Source organism: Coloeus monedula, assembly GCF_965178545.1.
Source record: "Coloeus monedula genome assembly, chromosome: Z".
Taxonomy (NCBI): domain Eukaryota; kingdom Metazoa; phylum Chordata; class Aves; order Passeriformes; family Corvidae; genus Coloeus; species Coloeus monedula.
The window spans coordinates 13824435-13843719 of NC_138822.1; the positions used below are offsets into that span (position 1 = coordinate 13824435).

Sequence of the window (19285 nt, forward strand, 5' to 3'; positions counted from 1 at the left end):
CAGTCATCTCCTCATCAAATAAGTGCATCAGAAAACTTAGATCTTTATTATTCTCACTAACTTATAAACTAATTGCAGTAATACATCTCTCATTTGAAAGCAACAATAAGAAATACTAATTTAGTTTATGTGACAAATACATAATATAACAGATTCCTCTGGTAAGTGGAGAATATCAGATTTACATTTTCTTAAAATCTTCAAGTGTCAACAGAACACGACCAAAGCATATCTTACTTTTCTTTAAAGCTTTATAGTTTTAGAGGTAGTTTGGTAGTTTGAAAGAGAACCAGATTTCAGAACATCAAAATTTTTTGGAATTGTAATGGCATCACTGATGCTTAGGCGCTTCAGACTATGGTCCAATTTAAAACTTACGTACGAACTCAAAAATTGCAGAACAAAACCTTCCAAAAAGCAAAACAACTTAACTGTTAGACTGTATCAAAGCCAGTTAAACACATCCGGCCTCAGAAAGCACAAAAAAAACAAACTCTGGGCTCAGGCTGCAGAGTTTCAGCAATCAGAAAATTAAGTAACCAAGAGAGAATGGTTGTGATAAAATCTTGTAATCAACTGCAGAGTCTTTTCAAAAAGATAAAATACAATTTAGATTACACTGAACAGCACATATTCACTAGATAGCAGGTTTTTTTAAAGAAAAATACAAGAAAGAGGGCTTACCTATTGAAACAGGAACTGACTTCAAATGTAAATGCCACATATGTAGCAATGAATGGTTTTGTGTATACTCGATCACTATCAAGTAGAATTTTTCTGAAAATCCATTCTGCTGGTTACCTGGTGAAATTGAGAACAGGAAGATCTTAGGGGTTATTCACCTGAAAGGAGAACTAAATTTTGCTGGCTAGCAAATAATCATATTAAGCTAACATGAACTGATACTGAAATACAATGGTCTGACTGTATCTAAGTGTTACATTAGTTTTCTCAGTCTTTTATCACAACCAACAACCACTACAATTACAGGTACACTGATGTAAGAGCTGTCAATGTTTTCATTCAGAAATGACAACGTATTTGCCTGACTTTGCTATGTTTAAAGTTAAATTCCACAATGTACTATCAGTACAGTATAGTCTGGAACACAAGTGATACAATGCTTCTTCCTAAATTCTGCAAGAAGTCACTTGCTCTAGTTTTACACAAAGAGAAGAGGATGTGAGCTGTACTATTAATAGATGCCCATTTCTAGAGGGTGCACCTATGCATTCTCTTCCTTTCAAGTCAAACCATTAGGACCAAGAAGGAATAGTTAATTTAGTGACTCTTTTTCCTCCATGATTCCTCCAACCCTTTAAGGTGCATGTATACATCAAACATTATCAAGAATAATTTGTATTTGCCCTGTGTTTTTCACATTGCAGTGCTTGTGGTACCATAGAAAAATGTATGGAAGCTAATTTGCTCTTATTAAAAACAACATGAGATAACTACCTTTATGCATTATTAAAGAGGAAAGAAGGCTTTAAAAGTATTACAAAATACTTTCAAATTAGAATGCATGCAAATGATACAGTTCTAATTTAACAGTTTTTCAAAGGGTTCATTTAGCCCAGTTCCTTACAGTGATGGCATGCAGCCATCTATACAGACCTTCAGAACACATACAGATGTCTAAGGTATTTTCCATATTTCTCTTAAAATTCTTTCTGTATATCACACTCAAGATGTAAACATACAATTATGCTGTAGAGTAACACTGTTTTTGTTCTTCATTTTGTTCCTAATTTTCTACATCCCATTTGCATTTTTTGAACTCTGCTGAGGGCTGGAATTATCTCCACTACTCCAAATCTCTTCCTCAGGTAGAAAGAGCCAATTCCCAAATAATCATTATGTATATCCACTTCAAGTAATACTTGCCTAGGTCCCTTTTACACTTTTTCACACCTCTGCTTCCTTTCACTCAGGACTCCATTTAGTACTGCAGATGACCTGGTATCACAAACTTTACTCTGACTCCTATTCCTCCCCCACATTATTTCATTGGAAGAGAACAATGTAATGGCTATATAACATGGTTAACTGGGCCACTTCACCGAGGAAAACTAATCATGTATTCCAGAGCAATTCAGATCTGTCCAAGGACCTACAAATCCACACACTACTCAAGAGTATTATAGCGAGGAAGAATTGTTTGGCCTGCCATTTTTTATACTATTTACCTGAGGAACAGTATTTGGCTGATGTAAAGGAAGAGCACCTACCATGAAAGAATACAGTAAGTCTTGTCTGTGTCATATACCCTACAACTACAGGCTTCACATTTAAAACTCTTTCCCCCTTCATGTAAGGGACTGCTGAATACAGTATACAATGGGTATCTTGTGATTTAAACTACTTGATCGAAAATTTGGTTGCACACAACTCAAAAGGAAGTGAAACGCTCATGAGTTTCATTAGACTAAATGCTCCTCTGAAGATCTCAAATAAGGTATTTGACAGTAACATGATCAAAACCATTTAACAAGTTCTTTTTCTTCTGTGGAATGAAAAATAAAACAGTCCTCAATGTTCTATGAAACAGAATTCTTTACCAGAGACTGATAAATTGTTCTTCTTTGAAGGCATTTCCCTCTCCGGGTTACTTAAAATAAAGTCTTCTTGAAAAACATGGAATAACTGTGTTTTCCGGCCATGCTAAGAAAGTAAAAGCACACAAGAAGTGAACACCATGGCATATACTTTTCAGGACTTCTCTCTCGGTAAGTTAAACACATCAACAAAAGACGACTCATGAAAATGCACCTTCATTACTCCCATTCTTTTCATTTACAGGTACTGTTGAAAACAAGTACAAGTATATGTCAAAAACAGTCTTTAAGTACCTCCAGTTCACCTGATGGAGAGCTACAGGTCTTGCCTCTATTATTAACACTTTTTAAAAAGCTAATTATATGGCATAAAATGAGTATAGCAAAAGATCTTACAAGCTCTGTGATGGCATCCAGTTCAATGATACATCCCGGGCGAGCTGTAGATTGCTGACTTACAATGTTAAAAACTTCACCGACATACTTCTGTTTGAAAAGAACCAGGGGAGTGGTCTTGTTAACTCTTGTGCATTTCTGTGGCATAGCCTGCTAGATAGGTGCAACATCACTATGCAAGTGTTAACTAAAGCATTAAAAATACACTAGTAGTGATTCAGTAAGAACACAAGTAACATTCCCTGTTTTATGAAGAGCACATTTGGTTTTGATGGCTGAAAGGTGATAGGAGTATCTGGAAAGCCCCACATGCAGCAATTTATTGTCCTTTCCCCAAAAGCTGCATTACTGTCTCAACTTTTCCTTAGGATGGCAATGTACACACACAGTTATTATTCCTTGTAGTGCAAGCACTTCACAGATATTTCCCAATCAAACCTGGACCTGCCTCAATATCCATAGCTTGAGATTAAATGAAATACAGTATGGCTAAAAAACCTTTACCTAATCTGTTTTTACAAGCAGAATCATCTGTGAAATCCTCAGCAACCAGCTTAGTCAGTCACCAACAAGTCTGAGCCTAGTGCAACTGAATGAAGTTGTAATACGCAAAAACTTGAGACGGCTTTTCACTCACAGAAATTTCTGGATTGGAGAGCTCACACAGAAGTTTCTTAGCATCTATCACAGCTTGATATAATCTTAAATGCTGTCCGTCACTAGCCACAAAGCAGGCACTTGGAGAATTACAGTATGCACCTGGAAAGCAGGAAGGTAGAAACTGCTCAAATATTCAAACACCATATAGCTTCCTTTTTTTTTTTTTTTGATAAGAGGAATTTTGAAGTTATGATGAAAAACAATACAACATTAAAAAAAAATCTCCTGTTAATTGCCATTCGCACGCAAGAACTACAAAGTCTAAAGCTGCACTTAGCAACCAAATCAAAGTGTATGAAAGGAAATAAGAATTCCATTTGCAAACTAGAGCTATATCTCCCTCAGCTTTTAAATCTTCAGCATGCTCTGAAGTATGCACTAGTCTAAAAGAACTTTACTGCATAAGCTCCTAAAATACCAAGTACATAAAAGACAGAAGAACACAGCAACTTTTCAAATAGGAATAAAGAATTCCCAAGTACCAGCAACTTCAAATTTGTGAAATAAAGGACCCATGCTCAACATTTTTTTCAGTACATTCAAGTATATCTGTATTACCTATTTAAGAGCACTAATAGGTTACATTAATTTTATTCTAGAACACCTCACTAATCAGAAAATGAAACTCACCAAGACAATAGCTGGGTATAAGTGTGGGCAGCCATGCAACATTAGAAAAAGCTGAAACATGAAGAGAATTGATCCGAGCAAGTTCAGAAACTCCACCAGAAAAGGACAAAGGCCCAACAGGATCTACTCTCCAAAGAATAAGTTCACTGTAAACAGCGTTGGGATCCTGGGACGTCACATTTGCATTGCCTCTACTCTGAGGTCTTACTGGTGACTCCTGAGACTTTAAAGAATCATTTGCCTGTAGTGCTGTCTCAACATCTGGTGAAATTAGAGCATTGTGATGTGAGGTTGTAAGCAGCAGTGGTAATACTGAGTGGCAAGCCAAGTCATTAAGATGAAAACGGTGACCACAGTATCGGGATTTATGTGAAATACTGAGTACAGTTGAAAAAGCAGATTCTTCAGCAAAACTCACTAGCCACTGGTTCAGTGACCCATCTGCGTGTTTGGAAATCATCATAACATTAGGTGTGAAGATACTTAGTTTTAAACTGTTGGTTGATTTACTGTGTCCAGAAGAGATAAGCATAGATGAAGATCGTGTAAGGCCAGGAGGCTTTTGTTTGCCTTGTTGAATAGCTAAGTCAACATTTTTGGTACAAGCATACATCACTATACTTCTGCAAAGAGAGTTTGCATCACCCGTTGGAAATGCAACAGGAATTCTCGAGACAAACGACACCTGCAATTTTAAGAAAGAAAGAGTAAGTGTTAGAGTTCCCCTCACACTTGTCACTGAACAGCAGTGTAAAATGCAGGAGGAATGAAGTACCTGCACCTGGCGAAACATGCCAGGCTGGTATTCGTCTAGCCAGTCCACATGCCACACCAGCAGGGAGCCATCCATAGGATGTATACTGAAGAGCATGTCAGCATTTTTACCCCATTCAGAAAGCAGAATTTCAATTTCATGATCAATAATAGCAGAGGATAAAGGAACAAGGTTTGAATATGGAGCAGCTTTCTCATCACCCAGTTCCTTCTTTTCTTGGTTTCCTTTTTGTTCATCTCCATTTTCATCAGCTTCTAGAATACACAGATACAGATAGATAGATATACATAGAGAGAGAGAGATATATATACATAATATTCAAAACCAGAAGTATAACAAGCAGCATTATTCACGCATTGGAGCTAATTTCAGGCCTTTTATAAGCCACTCCTACGAGAGCTAACTTAAAAGAATGAAAATTATAACCATAAATCCTCTAATGGAGCTCAGTGTCTAACAAACCAAAATAGTTTATGTCGCACCTGAATTTGAAATATTTTTCTTTTCCCCTATTTTATACTAATTTTTGCATGCATAGACAGAGCAAAGGCAATAATCTCCAGAATGTATATATTCAAACTAATTGCCTGTATTGTATTATATTATAGAATAAAGCTATTTAAATTAGCTGTACATTAATATCGAAAAAAAGAAAGTTAATTCTAAAGTTGCTCCTGTTTCCTTAATATTAAAGTAACACTTTAATGCAAAGGCCTCCAGTTGAGCCTAATTAAATAATACCATTTTCAGCATATATAACTCAAACTTTCTGGAATTCTTCTCTCTAAAAAGAGAAATCAGAATTTCCAGATAATTTTTTTTAAAGTCACTTAGATACTTGCAGTGTAAGGGAAGAAAATGCATTGAAATGCTACTGTAATCTGCCTGTATCCTTACATGTCAAGTTGCCCATCTCTTACTTCCCCTGGGGGAACATTACAAATTACTTTATAAACTGAAGGCCATTTCTCTATATGACATATGTGTAGATGACTTTTACCTTCTTCTGTTCTGCCATCCACCTGATTAGAATCCTCAGTATTAGTCTCAGGAGAATGATGTTCAAAACTCTTTTTAAGTTGCTGCAAAAACACTTCCATAGATAAGGTAAAATGAAGTTCTTTGTTGTTTAGCCAGTGCACAACAAAAGGTCCACTTTTTTCTTCATTTTCACCAAGACTTAGAGATGTGATAGAAGGGAGTAGAGGAATATCTACCAGAAAAAGATATTGACATTTCTGAGAACTAAACAAGCTTGGTCAAAAAAAAAAATTCAGATAGATGTTTTTTAAGCAGAAACCCCACAATGAAAAAAATAAATCTAAGTGTATTGCCACCTGCCATTCCTCTCACCAACATCATCTGCTTTCAGACTTGTTCCACACAGAGGTTCTTTGGTGTGCTTACATTAGGATAACAGTAGGGTCCTGCAATGTCGTATCTCCTTGATGTAACACTGTCCATATAGGTTAATTTACCTTATTTTTTGCTACTACAGCTCAGTATGAACCAAATAATTTAAACATAATTTCCCAACATTTAGTCTACAATGGATGCTGCAGTAGATATACACTGTAATCAAAGACCACAGGCTTACATTAGCAAAAATTAGTACAGAGACCAGAAAATGCCCTCTGTCACACCATCATAAAACCCCAGGAGTTCTGGTTCTGATATATTCTATTAATTCACATTGCTGTTTGATGGTATTTGGTGTTCCATGTTGCTCTGAAAAAAAAAGCAGTAATCACAAGTGTGTGACAGAAGCAAGGATGAGACTGCTGCAGAGTAACATAATCAAAATTAAGCAAGGCTAAAAAGCAGATAGGTGACTTATAGCAATTTCCTCAAATCCGTGATACAGCAACATGTTAAAATCTCATACTGCATATAATTCCCACCTAGAAGTCTCCATGTATAGTCATTTCCTTCTGCTCCCTATTTATGCAGCATTACTTAAATTCCATGTCCTGGGAGACAAAATACATTTCACTCCAAATCTGTTGTTTTTATCAAAATGAGTGATGGGTTTGAATTACTAATCCTCCAATCTAGCCAAAGAAAACTGTAACTGAGAGCACACAGATAAAAGAAAGGAGCACCAGGACAACCAGCAATTTTGTTGTGGGGAGGTGGTATAGCAGTGGAAGGGGGCAAAAGTAGCACAGCTCATTTAAGAAATACAGTCTATCTTCCTACACAGGGCAATGCCAGTCTCAAAAGTATCATAATACATCTGGCAAGTAACAGAACCTGGAATGAAAAATTCTGTTGACCCTTGTTGGAAGATGAAGCTACAGTAAATGTGAATAAAGTGAACTAGAAAGATTACTTTTCAGATTAGATTATAAATCTATGTGCTTTTTGAGTACTTATCAAAGTCACTAAAGAAATCACTTTTTTTTCCAATTTCCATCTAAAACTACCAGCTTCTAAATGATGTTCATCTCTGGACATTATTCTTAGTGAATTTCTATTTGCTTCATAAATCACAATCACTCTTCCCAGAAAATTTCTGAAGTCTTAGGATTCAGTAACTTTTCCTGAAATTGCCTAGAGACAATTTTGTCCTAGCAACCACCGCTTATTCCTTTCACTGAATTCCACCCAGGCTGAACACCAGGAAAAGTAAAATCATTATAAAATTAGGTCTCAAAGATTTTAGTTTCACATGATATTTATTCTTATATAAATATACATGAGAGTATTATTCTTCAAAACGTGAAGTGAATGAGAGATAAAGCTGTTTTGGCTTTAGTTTTTATCAAGTACTTCAAAATGTTTTAGTAATGGAAAATGTTCAAGTAAGAGATCACAAACCAATTTTCTTTAAATTGAATGAAAGGAAATACAATTAGGTTTTTGAATTAAATTTAATTTCAAAAGGGAAAACAAAAAGGCCTACTTAGAGAATTCAGTTAGACTGAGGTACTTAAGGACTTGACTGTAAGGGAGAACATATATTTCTTCTAATTAAGATTTAAAATGTGATAGTTACTTCAGAGGTTCCGCATTAAAGAACAACATGTTATCTTCCAATCGACTGAATTAAAGACCAAGTGATCCAAAAGACATTATTAAAACAGATACCTATTAATACAGGTAACATTAATACAAGATTAGAAAGGCCCAAGTTTTAAGTACCTAGGAAAATATTCTTCTAATCTTTTTCAAGATTATTTTTATCCTCATTCTATGTGTTTGCTGCTTGGCATATTTATACTGCAAAGTCTATCAAAAGCAAAATTCAAGTTTGCATAGTTGTGCTTGTTTTGGCTGAGGTAGAGTTAACTTTCTTCACAGTGACTGGTACGGGGCTGTGTTTTGGATTTGTGCTGAACACGGGGTTGAAAATACAGAGATGTTTTTGTTATTGATGAGCAGGGCTTGCACAGAGCCAAGGCCTTTTCTGCTTTTTGTACTGCCACACTGGAGAAGAACTTGGGGCTGCACTGGACATTGGGAGAAGAAACAGCCAGGACAGGGGACCCAAATTGACCAGGATATTCCAGACCATGTGACATCATGGTCAGTATATAAAGTGGGGGAAGAAACAAGAAGGTGGTAAAGCTTCAAGTGATGGTGCTTGTCATCACAAGTAATGGTTACCTGGGATGGGGCCCTGCTTTCCTGGAGATGGCTGAAAACTTCCCTGCCCATAGGAAGCACTGAATTAATTCCTTGCTTCTCTTCGGTTGTTTACGCAGCTTTTACTTTCCCTGTTAAATTGGTTTTATCTCAACCCACGAGTTTTCTGGCTTTTACCCTTCTGATTCTCTCTCCAGTCTTGCTGGGAGCGAGCAAGTGACTGCCTGGGGCTTGGCTGACGGCTGGGTTAAACCATGACATTAGCTATTCTGTATCAAAAATAAGAAATGCATTAAGAGTAGGTAAAAAAAAAAAGGGGTCAAAGATTATGTGCTAGCCACATGAAAAAGTTAGCTAGCTCACTGCGTAATATGAAGAGGAAAAAAACCAGAGGAGGTCTACAAATCTCCAAGAAGCTTTCGAGAAACTTTCCTGTGTGACATTGGGCAGTAATAAATAATCACTGGAGACTTTTACTGTAGAAATAGGATAGCACTGACGGTACAGCAAAAAAATGCAGGAAGTTTCCTTCTGGTAGGCTCGATGTGATTCTTGTCCTGTCTATTAAAATATGAAACAATGAACCACTACTCAAAACACTGAAGACTAATCAAGGAGAAAGTGTTTAGAGATTTCCTTAGTGCAGCAGTGTTAATGGAAACTACTTGTTCTTTCCAATCATACCTAAGGCTGTACAGCTACCAATATGAACTAAACATGAGTGCCCTTAGCTTAAAACTGGCCTTTCAAACAGGAGGAACAGGAAAACAATACTACAAAACAGAGCTTAACTAGTTTAAGAAAAGAACTACACAGTATGTTTGTTCATTAACTCTAGACACAGAAAACCACATCACAACCTTCATGAAAGGCTAGTCAATATGGCTTTTCTATTCGGTTTTTCAACAAGCAGACAGGCACTTCATTTTCAGCATACCAAAGATAATAAAGACAGAAGTATCAGCAGCTATAGGGGTGTTACCTCAACCCCTATCAACATGTTGTTCCGGTTCAAGGCAATATCAAATTACAAGGAATGCAGGGTGAAGGCATGTTTTGTCTGGTTCTGAGACAAAAGTACAGGAATGTGTGGTTATTTCAAGAATTAAGTGTCAGGTGCTCACTTTAAGAAGCTTAGAAATTTTTTTTTATCAGTGGGTTCCCAGTATCATACACAATTCACAGTAAATTTTGAACACAGATACAAATACTTAGCTTTCTCCATCTTAGACACTATCAATCTCACTTAAGAGACATACAAAATAAAAGAAAGGATTACTGCAGAGGAAATTTATTCAGATCATTTCATTACTGTAGAAAGTCCTTTCATGCATAAATGAAACCAACATACTAGCAATTTTGCATGACCATATACTCTACAAATACACCTGCTAAGTTTCCAGAGAGAACACATACCTAACAGAAATTGGAGTTTACTTCATAGCAAGCATTAAATTTCTTACCTGTGGCTGGATTGATACTGGCAGCAATATGGAAGTGGCAAAGGGCATTTGCATGAGGAGGAATGCTCCTGTGAGCTTCATGAGGATCTTGCTGATGCAGAGCATATCCAGTATGTGCTACAACAGCACCTGACCTCCTCCTTCCTCGCCGGAAGTGCCTCAGGTTTAACTGCATGAAGAATAAGGTATCATTTAAAATCCTTCCAAAAAGAAAAAGGCAGATTTCATCTGTAAGTGGTTTTCTAGGCACTAATTAATGATACTTTTCAGATTAAAAGCTAATTTTTGTTTCTTGCAAAATTGTTTGTGTTGAGTCCACAGCGGAGAGAAACCAGTGCCTTTAGATTTATTTATGAAGGCCTACAAAATACCTTCACATAGTAACTACTTCAGTGCACAATTTTCATAGAGTTTTTATACTTACACAGAAGATACTATTGGGTTTCATAAACATATGCCATGCTTATTCAGGATTCTGAACAAAGCAGCAAATCTGAGTAATCTCATTTCAGTCTGAAAAACACGATCTGTACTTTGGATCTAATTAAATCCGCACTTCAACACCCCTCAAAAGGGCACAATGAGTTTTAAGGTCTTCCTCTTTTATATAAATACATGTTTCCAAGCAAAAAAATAATATTCAGTTTTTAAGACTGACTCACACAGTTCAAGCCTTTTGTGCTGTAGACATCTATGCAAGCACCCAAAGCTACACAGCGGTACACAATCTGTATTAAGGATGGTATTACATGCTTGGTATTTCTTTTCACTTGCTGTGCTCTGCATCTTAACACAGCATGCTCATATCAAACAGTCTTCTCTCAATTCTCACATAATTGTTGCTTCTGATCTCTAATGTTGCCTTTTATTCTCCAGAGGAAGACAGAACTTTTTCCATCTTCCTTTTGTCTCCTCTCTATTTTCCTTGCTCTGTTGTGCCTTTCAGCCTGTCATATTTTTCAGGTATGCTATATGTGCTAAGAAAGCACTGTAAGCATGCAAAATACATCAGTCCATTACAATAAAGGCACAATGCCCACATATGTTCTACATACCTTTGATGCGGACCACTAATGCTACACTTTCTTACTAATTCCCACTGGTTAGAAAACACTATCTGGTAAAAATCACTTGCCTTAATGCTTATGAGCAGTCTGCTCTGAGGACTACAGCAGCAAAGTTATTTTTCTTCCCTCCATATTACTGTTCTTCCAGTTGCAGAAGTCAGAGAGAGCATCCCACAATTTCAGAGGTAACAAGTGAGCCCCTATCATACATTTTAAGGCAGCATCACTCCAGGGTTTCACAAAACGTATATATAATGTGTGCTCCATACTGTTTCTAGCCCTTTGAACTAAATACTGCAAAGCACTTTTCTTCAGTCACCAGACCAAAATAGGCAGTTGTGACTTTGGAACAGTGTGTCTTCAATGTGAGAAGCTCAGCAGAAGAGCTGTCAGCTTAGCCTGCCCAAGGAAGATTTTAAGGAAGTTCATCCTTTCGTAACATTTTATGCACATCTCCGGTATAAAGGATTTCAGCTTGTGATACATGCCTGAGTTACAAAGGACAAACATGTCTAAAATGACAGGTTTGTACGTGTGTTTATTCTCACTGTTCAATTTCAATTCTTACCTCTAATGCACTCTGCACTTTTTCTTTACTTGAAATATTTCTCTTGAAGTTATTTGTGAAGTTCGCCGCTTCACTCCAATTGCTGTATCCTCCCCCATACAACAGACTGTCATTGGGTAACAAAGTCTCTGCCCAGAGACGACAAACATTATCCTTACAGCAAGTCAGGAGTACATTGCAGACAGCACCACTAATGAAAGAAAAGTTAAGGAGTGAAGAAGCTGCTAACTATTACACAGCATCAAAATAAACCAACAGTTCCAAACAGTTTTCCACTATCAGTTTTTGGAATTGAACCAACTTAAAGATACCAGCAAAAGAAAAACTCATCAATGTATTGTTAGGAAAATAAATGATGTAGGAAAGGCTTTCCCATCTGTTCAAGTATCTGACTATAAATTACCTCACATGCCATCACACAACAGTGCAATAGCAAATTGTGGATTTCGATGTAAAGAAAAATTCATACCCAGAACAGCAAAATATGTATTTTTATCTTTTAAAGTCATTCACATAAAAAGCCCATAATAATACTGGATACCTGATCTTAATTCCGGATCTTACTGGTATCTACCACTTACAAAATTATACATCCAAAAGAAAAAAACTCAGGTAATAAAAGGGATGCAACAGAAAATTTAAGTCTACAAATTTTTAATTACTGTTCTCCCAAGTACAATTTGTGTTAAATATATAGCCAAAAAATCCAATTAGCCTAAGCTGTACACTGTAAAAAAACTAAGCAGATCATCAGGTTTCCTGGTTATGTAAGTTCACAATTTAGCTCTAACTAAGGCTTGAAAGCTATGACCAGACTGTCCAGCAGCAAACTCCCTTAGGAATCATGGAGCAGGTGGATTTTCAAAAGTGACCTATATAGTAAGAACTACAGCAATGGCTTTATGAAGAGTCTTAAAGACTGCTATAAAAAAACTAAACTGCTAACACTACTTCAGTTTAAGACTGCAAGTACTCATGAAAACTAGGGACAGGTCATTTTGGAATCACCTGAACACAACCCTAAAAGCCCAAACTCAAAATATCAGTTCCAAATGATTACTTGAATTCAATTTCCAGATACTGGTTCTGACAGAGGTTTAGCTTTGTACTAGGTTAAGAAACAAACGAAAAGACATGAAAATATTTGAATGTTTGTGAAAGAGGACTTCAAGTCACAGGACTTTGCTCTGATTCCATCAGGATAGAACAAGTCGAGATTAAAAGCATGAATGAACATTTAGTGCAACCAAAAAAAAAGCAAAGAGAAATGGTTTTCCAAGAGCTGATTTTGTATTAAGTTCAATGCCTAAGTCAGTCTGTGAGACTACTCTTCTATCTTTCCAGTTCTTTGCCAGGTAAGAGGATGCTTACCATCCTCTCAAGAGCACAAACAGTATAAAAGGTGTGCACACTCAATAACTGAAGTAAACCACACAATAGCGTGACTGTAGAGAGAGGCAGACTGCATAGAGCGAGAGGGTTTTTGGGCATTGCATGAACCTCATGTTATTAGAACTACTGACCGTGGCATGAATTTACTGGTCTTTCTCCATGAAAATGCATTTACTGATCGAGGATGAGCCAAATAAACAAACGAAAAATCAAGTTCTTTTGCTTGGTTTTCTGGACTGGCACCAGGTGGTGTTACAGCTGACCGCCAGCTCTCCGTGTTGTACCATACTTTCACAAGACAGTCATCCTGTGGAAAGACAAAAAAAAGACAGTAAATAAGACTACCTTGCATAAGAATATGATTCGTTTCAAGTACTTTTGAGTACATCTCTTGAGGTTTGATTTTTCTTTAAAGTAAAATACTTTTCTGATCAGAGAGAAACAGTTCTGTAAGAACAGCTTCAAAACCTGATCTTAAAGGAAACACAGCAGCAGAGCCTCCATTTAACTGTTGCCATTACTAACTTGGATTTCATTTTGGTCCTTCTGATTAACTGCCAATTTTTAATCACAAGGATACAACTTGTACTCGCCTGAGATGGTATTCAAATGTTAATACGACTAATTCTACCTTGTCAGAAAACCACCCAAACCCCCTGCACAAATTTAACTGCTAGGAAAACAAATAAAGGTCACAGATGGTATCTCAAAAACCAAGCTCAGTACTGCTCAGCCTGCTTTTTTCAGATATACACATAAATTGATCATGCCTTCGAGGACTAGATAAATTAATCTGGACCTAGATTCACAAGTTGTTGATCAGCTACTAAATGTGAATGGCACTGAAATATTGAATTAACCTGGGTATACATAACATTACCCTACTGGGGGGAGAAGGGGTTAGTTTTGCTGACTTAAAAAAATTAAGTAAAGGAATAAGACACAGGAACAAAGATGTGTTTTAAAGATTCTCCAGGCAGGTAACTAACTTAGGCATTTATGATAAAAAATATGATACTAGTTCTCCTACTTACTAATTTTCTTACTTATTCAGTAATTTGCTTTGCAGGAGTTTATAATGTAAGATAATGGGACAGAAGTGACACAAGAGCCAAAAACTCTGCAAGAATATTATCCCTATACAAGCTACTTGCAGATTAATTAATTTTTCCAGAATTCCATCAAATTGTAACATTAGAAATCCTCAAACTTGGCTTGTAAAAAAATATTAACTCCTACCCATCAAAAAAAGGGGGAATACACATAGTATATATTGCCAACAATGACAAAACAGTTGATTTTTACATAAAACATAGACTCATAGATTTTTATGTTATCTAAAACATGGCTAGAACAGCTCTCCTTTCAGTCAGTAAATGGCTAAAGGCAACACAGAACTTACATCAAGGAATACAACATTCAAATAAACACAAAAATATGGACCATTAGAACTTATTGCTTTGTTGTTATCCAAGTAATAATTTATCGCTAGGAAAGTCTAGTATTTCACTTTATATGTTGGAAGCTCCTCAGTTGGAGTAGTTTCCCTGAAAAAGGAAATCTAGGTGATTTTACAGATTTGTTTCTTCTTTAAAGATAGCAAATGCCTTAAAAGTTAATCTTCCAATCAAGCATGATGACCTGAGATAGCAAGCTTTAAAGGAAAAAACAAATACATACAACTAAATCAAGATGCGCATTACTCATCTGTTCCTGATACACGTAACTGAATTGCAAAAATATGCATGACAACTACATTTCAAAAGCAAGATGTATTTGCAGACTGAATCATCCTTGACTCTATTTTTCAAGCATGTATTAAGAGACATTATTACCCAAACAGCAAAGTTCCACATTATTACTAAATCAAACACTGTTCTAACCACTTTTTATGTGCACACACTTATTTTTCACTCATACTTCCAAGACAGACTAGAGCAAATTGCAAAACTGTCTTTTATTCTTCAGTCTGAAACACATTCTGTCAGGTTACTACTACTCAGGATTCTGTGACACTTAAACCAGGTTTTCACCAATCTCAGCAACTGCATTCTTCTAATTAACCTTACATATTGGCACTTTGTTTCGTATCTAGTAACTCTGCAGCCTCTCCTAAGTTCTTTAGTTGGCAGCAGAAACTTGATGCAGAAAACAACTACTTATCTCAGTCATATTCCTTAACAAGCAGCATAAATTCGTGTATGGGTTTGTCATATTTGTTCACTGGATCCTCTACAGAGTCTTGATTTTTTTTTCTGCTTTGACTTATAAGGACATTACTCTCTTACAAAACCTGAACAACAAGTTTTGGAGTATAAATAAAAGATTTGTTTGTTTCAGGAAAAGACTGACATTTTACTTCAATTTTTTTGCTTATTTTGCCAAGGGGTTTTGTTTTTGCTGATAAACTGCTCAATGTTGAGCACACAGAACTAATTAGTGAGACTGGCCACAAACACTGGCATGAATTATGTGCCAATACAACTACGGAGGGGAATGCAAATTCTCTTCTATGTACACAAAAAGGCATACAGATATGTTTACACAAAAACATATGAAAGAGCCATTTATTATTATTTTTTTATTTTTTTGTATTTTGATTATATTTCCTCACTAGTAGGATATCCAGCAGTGATCTCATCAACAGATTTCCCCCATTCCTCAAAACTCTTCTTTTTCTGATGTCTTATAATTTGGTACAAATTAAAAAGTAGTGGTTTAGAACAGTAAGCAATGAATATTTAGTGTGTTACCTCCCTGCCTCTAACTACCTTTCTCCCAAATTCATGTTTACCAAAATGTAAAGACGCATACACAGACTATGCAAAAATTATGAAAAAAGTGTTTTTTTCATTAAGTAGCCTTTTGTTTAATGTGTTTTTCTTGGTTTGCTTTAATAGCTTACCTGAATTAGTACAAAGTTATAAAGAAAAAAAATGCTTACCTTTCCAGCCGTAGCAAAAAACTCCCCATCTGGTGAGAATTTCATCAAACAAACTTGAGAAGCAGTTCTATGGAATAAAGAAGAAGAGAAAATTAATTTTAACAACTTTTATAGAATTCTAAAAAATTCTTTTTCTTGAACTCATGAGAAGTTTTTAATTCTTAAATACAAGTGTGTATTGTGTTGTGTGAAACAGTTAAGATTTAACAAAGTCCAAAAGGACTAAGAAGTAAACTCATCTACAACACATGGCTGTAGTGATCCAGAGAACCAAACCCTTGTAGCTGAATAGCCAATATTCAAAAATATCATCGGAGAAAAGCAGATACTAATAGATTAAACTGCTCCGACTTCATGATAACACGGATCTTGAACTGGTCTCTGCTGTACCATATTATCTTCTAACTTCTCTAAAAGATAGCGCCACTTCTCATATTTTCTACAGTTACAACTTAGGAAAACAAAAAGGTGTAAAAAGAATAATGTAGTTAAAAAGGATCTGAAAGTAGCTTTTACTTGAATGGTCACACTGATATAAGATGCTACACCAAAATATTCTAAGCCTAATTATGTGGTTCACTTTTGTAGTGTTTTAGCTTCTTTTACAGGGTTTGAAGCACTCAGCTATTGACTAAGTAACAAAGCTTATTAATAAGAAGAACAACAGACAGGAATTTAACTGCACTGCACAGATACGGTGTACATTTTCATCTTGAATTTAATGCATGTGTAACAAGTTGTGGAGGTACAACTTTCAAGAGGGATTAAGTTATCCAACAGGTCAACAAAAGTAGGATGCATTTAGTGTGTGCAGTAACAAGCGAAAGGCAATTACAAGAGTCGTGTATGAAAGAAATCCACCCAGTTTTAAGCAAAATTCTCCTACTGCAGCAAATATGAAAACATTTGGGAATGTTTCCTTCAGGCATTAAAAATTATTCTGGCAAGGGGTAGTATGGCAAAATAATTTTCTTGCAGACTTCTCTACAAGAAAAACCTATTCTAAATGTAATTGCAGTCCAAATGCCAGCATACAGGCATCAAAGGAGAACAAAAAAAGCAGGCTCTCCTGATCCTTTCCAGGACCTACTCCTTCACAGAAGACAACACCAAGCTCTATCTCCAACAAAAAGAGTTAAAAAGAGGAAAGCAGGTGGAGACCTGAGAAGAATTCTGTAAGTCTTTATACATGATACAAATGCAAAACCTATTACAGAACGGACAGAAGAAAAGCACTATCTGTATGATTTTGACTAGTGTTACCAACACCCCAGATTCTAAAGTCACACTCAATGGCATTCTGTCTATAACCTGACTTCTCTTATTAGGTTGAGAGATGAGCACCTGGAGATGTCTCAAAAAATAAACTAAGTCATCAACTTCTTGTATTTGGGAAGTTTATCATAGGCAAAGAAAAGCTTTTCAGTTGTCATTTGGATGATCTCGAGTTTTTAAACACGTCATTGATAAAAGTTGAAGTACAGAGCAAAAGGAACAATTGAAGGATTATAAAAAGGACGTTTTTCTGGTACATGCAGAGAACTACCTACTAGAATTCTAAATGCTTCAAAAAGAAGAATTTCAGGTGGGTCTGCCCAGTCAGCCACTTCGTTAAACTTCTTTAGGAGACAGTCACACGGTACATTGCTCCTGAGTGAACAATGCACCCCACTGTACTAGAAAAGCCTGCCTATGGCAGAAGGACCATGATTTAAATTGTCTTATAAACTTAAGTACTAAACTAAAACTCCTCTGAACGTATAATACACAGCTGTAAACATCAAACTCAACATGAATACAAAAAGAATTCAGAGACACAGAGAAGAGAATGTATCAATCTTGGCATGACTGTACCAAATACCTAGAACAAACTGAGAAAAAGTAAGAGTGAAAGGCGAGGGGATGTGAGAAGGAAAAAACAAGGCAGTACACTGAACACAGGAGGAAGTGTTTTTTTAATCAGTCCTGCCAGCACAATAGTTTTCAATCACACAGCTTTCACCTTATTTCTTGTACAAGGAAGAGTGCCTCTTGGGACAACTTCAATATTAGCTTTCCCTCAGCATTTTACCAGTGTTCTGTGTAACTGAGGAACTGTCCCAAAACCAACTGCAACTGATCTTGTAAGAAGAAAGAATGTCACATAGTCAAGGGAAATATGATTCAAGTTTATCTCATATCAATAATATTTATCAAATAACAGTATGCAATGGCATTTCACTCAACTACACAAATTATTTCATCCCAAAGGTATGAATCAGTAAGGAAAAAGGAATTACGTGTCTTTAAATGTGTTTCTTACTTGCATTGCCAGATACATCTCCATTCTCCAAGTCCAACATCTGTTCTTTCAGTACTGTCATTGTGAGTAGGGTTTTCCAAAGGAACATTGGACCAAAGTTGAAGACAATTGGAACCAGTCAGAAGGCGAGTACCTGGAACAAATATTTATGAAAATCTAACTACAAAACAAGTACCAAAATACAGACTTTTGTAAAGAGAGAAAAAAAAGTTCTACAAATCTGAAACTGCAGAAAAAAATCTGGGAGATACACCTTTACTAGATTTTTTTTTGGTAGACTTGAACACCTACAATTAAAACCATGAAAATTAATCAAATTTTAGTTCTGCTCTAAAAAAAATGCCTAGGTCTACTGTAGACATTCCTCTTTCTCAACAAATATTTACCATTTAAGCCATGTTTTCTTATCTGTTCAGATAAGAATAATCAAGTCAGACCATACAGATGCACTTAGTATGTTAGCTCCCCTGTACTAAGTGACAGAAGGTACATTTCACTCTGCTTTGGTGTTCTCTATCATGCTAGGACAGAACAAAAACCTTTTCCTTGTCCACAAGGAATGAAAAAATCAAAATTAAGAAATCAGTTGTGGTATCGAGTAGATAAGTGTTTCTTTTAATCTGTTTTTACCTGCAGGATCCCATGTTAGATTATGTGCTATGGCTTCCAGTGAGATTTGAGCATTCTTCTGCCACTGGTAATCTAACACCTGAAATTTTAAGTATTTACAAACATTAGCATGAAAACACTTCATTCTCCTCCCTCCACTTTTTATAATTTTAAATAGCTCATCTTCACTGCATTCTTCAAATTTTATGAAGATGTTTAACATAAATAACTGCTGATCTAATAAAAATTGATTCATTCTGATGCTAAAACAAAATAGCCTTTTACTAATATGACCATACTTATAGAGGGTTTTAAGTTCTTATTTTAAAAATC

General features: G+C 36.0%; 1 protein-coding gene across 8 annotated transcripts in view; it reads right to left on the reverse strand.

Moving 5' to 3' along the window:
• DMXL1 (Dmx like 1) overlaps nucleotides 1–19285 on the reverse strand; it is a 77551-nt gene that overhangs the window by 42889 nt on the left and 15377 nt on the right. For all 8 annotated transcript variants that reach the window (XM_082301854.1, XM_082301853.1, XM_082301852.1 and 5 more), the window contains exons 4-16: nucleotides 18974–19052; nucleotides 18344–18476; nucleotides 16042–16108; nucleotides 13229–13404; nucleotides 11706–11895; nucleotides 10071–10239; nucleotides 6020–6232; nucleotides 5020–5273; nucleotides 4245–4929; nucleotides 3592–3713; nucleotides 2955–3044; nucleotides 2562–2664; nucleotides 685–801 (exon numbers count right to left, since the gene is read on the reverse strand). In XM_082301854.1, coding sequence (XP_082157980.1) covers nucleotides 685–801; nucleotides 2562–2664; nucleotides 2955–3044; nucleotides 3592–3713; nucleotides 4245–4929; nucleotides 5020–5273; nucleotides 6020–6232; nucleotides 10071–10239; nucleotides 11706–11895; nucleotides 13229–13404; nucleotides 16042–16108; nucleotides 18344–18476; nucleotides 18974–19052 — 2398 coding nt within the window. The remainder of the gene's footprint in view (nucleotides 1–684; nucleotides 802–2561; nucleotides 2665–2954; nucleotides 3045–3591; nucleotides 3714–4244; nucleotides 4930–5019; nucleotides 5274–6019; nucleotides 6233–10070; nucleotides 10240–11705; nucleotides 11896–13228; nucleotides 13405–16041; nucleotides 16109–18343; nucleotides 18477–18973; nucleotides 19053–19285) is intronic.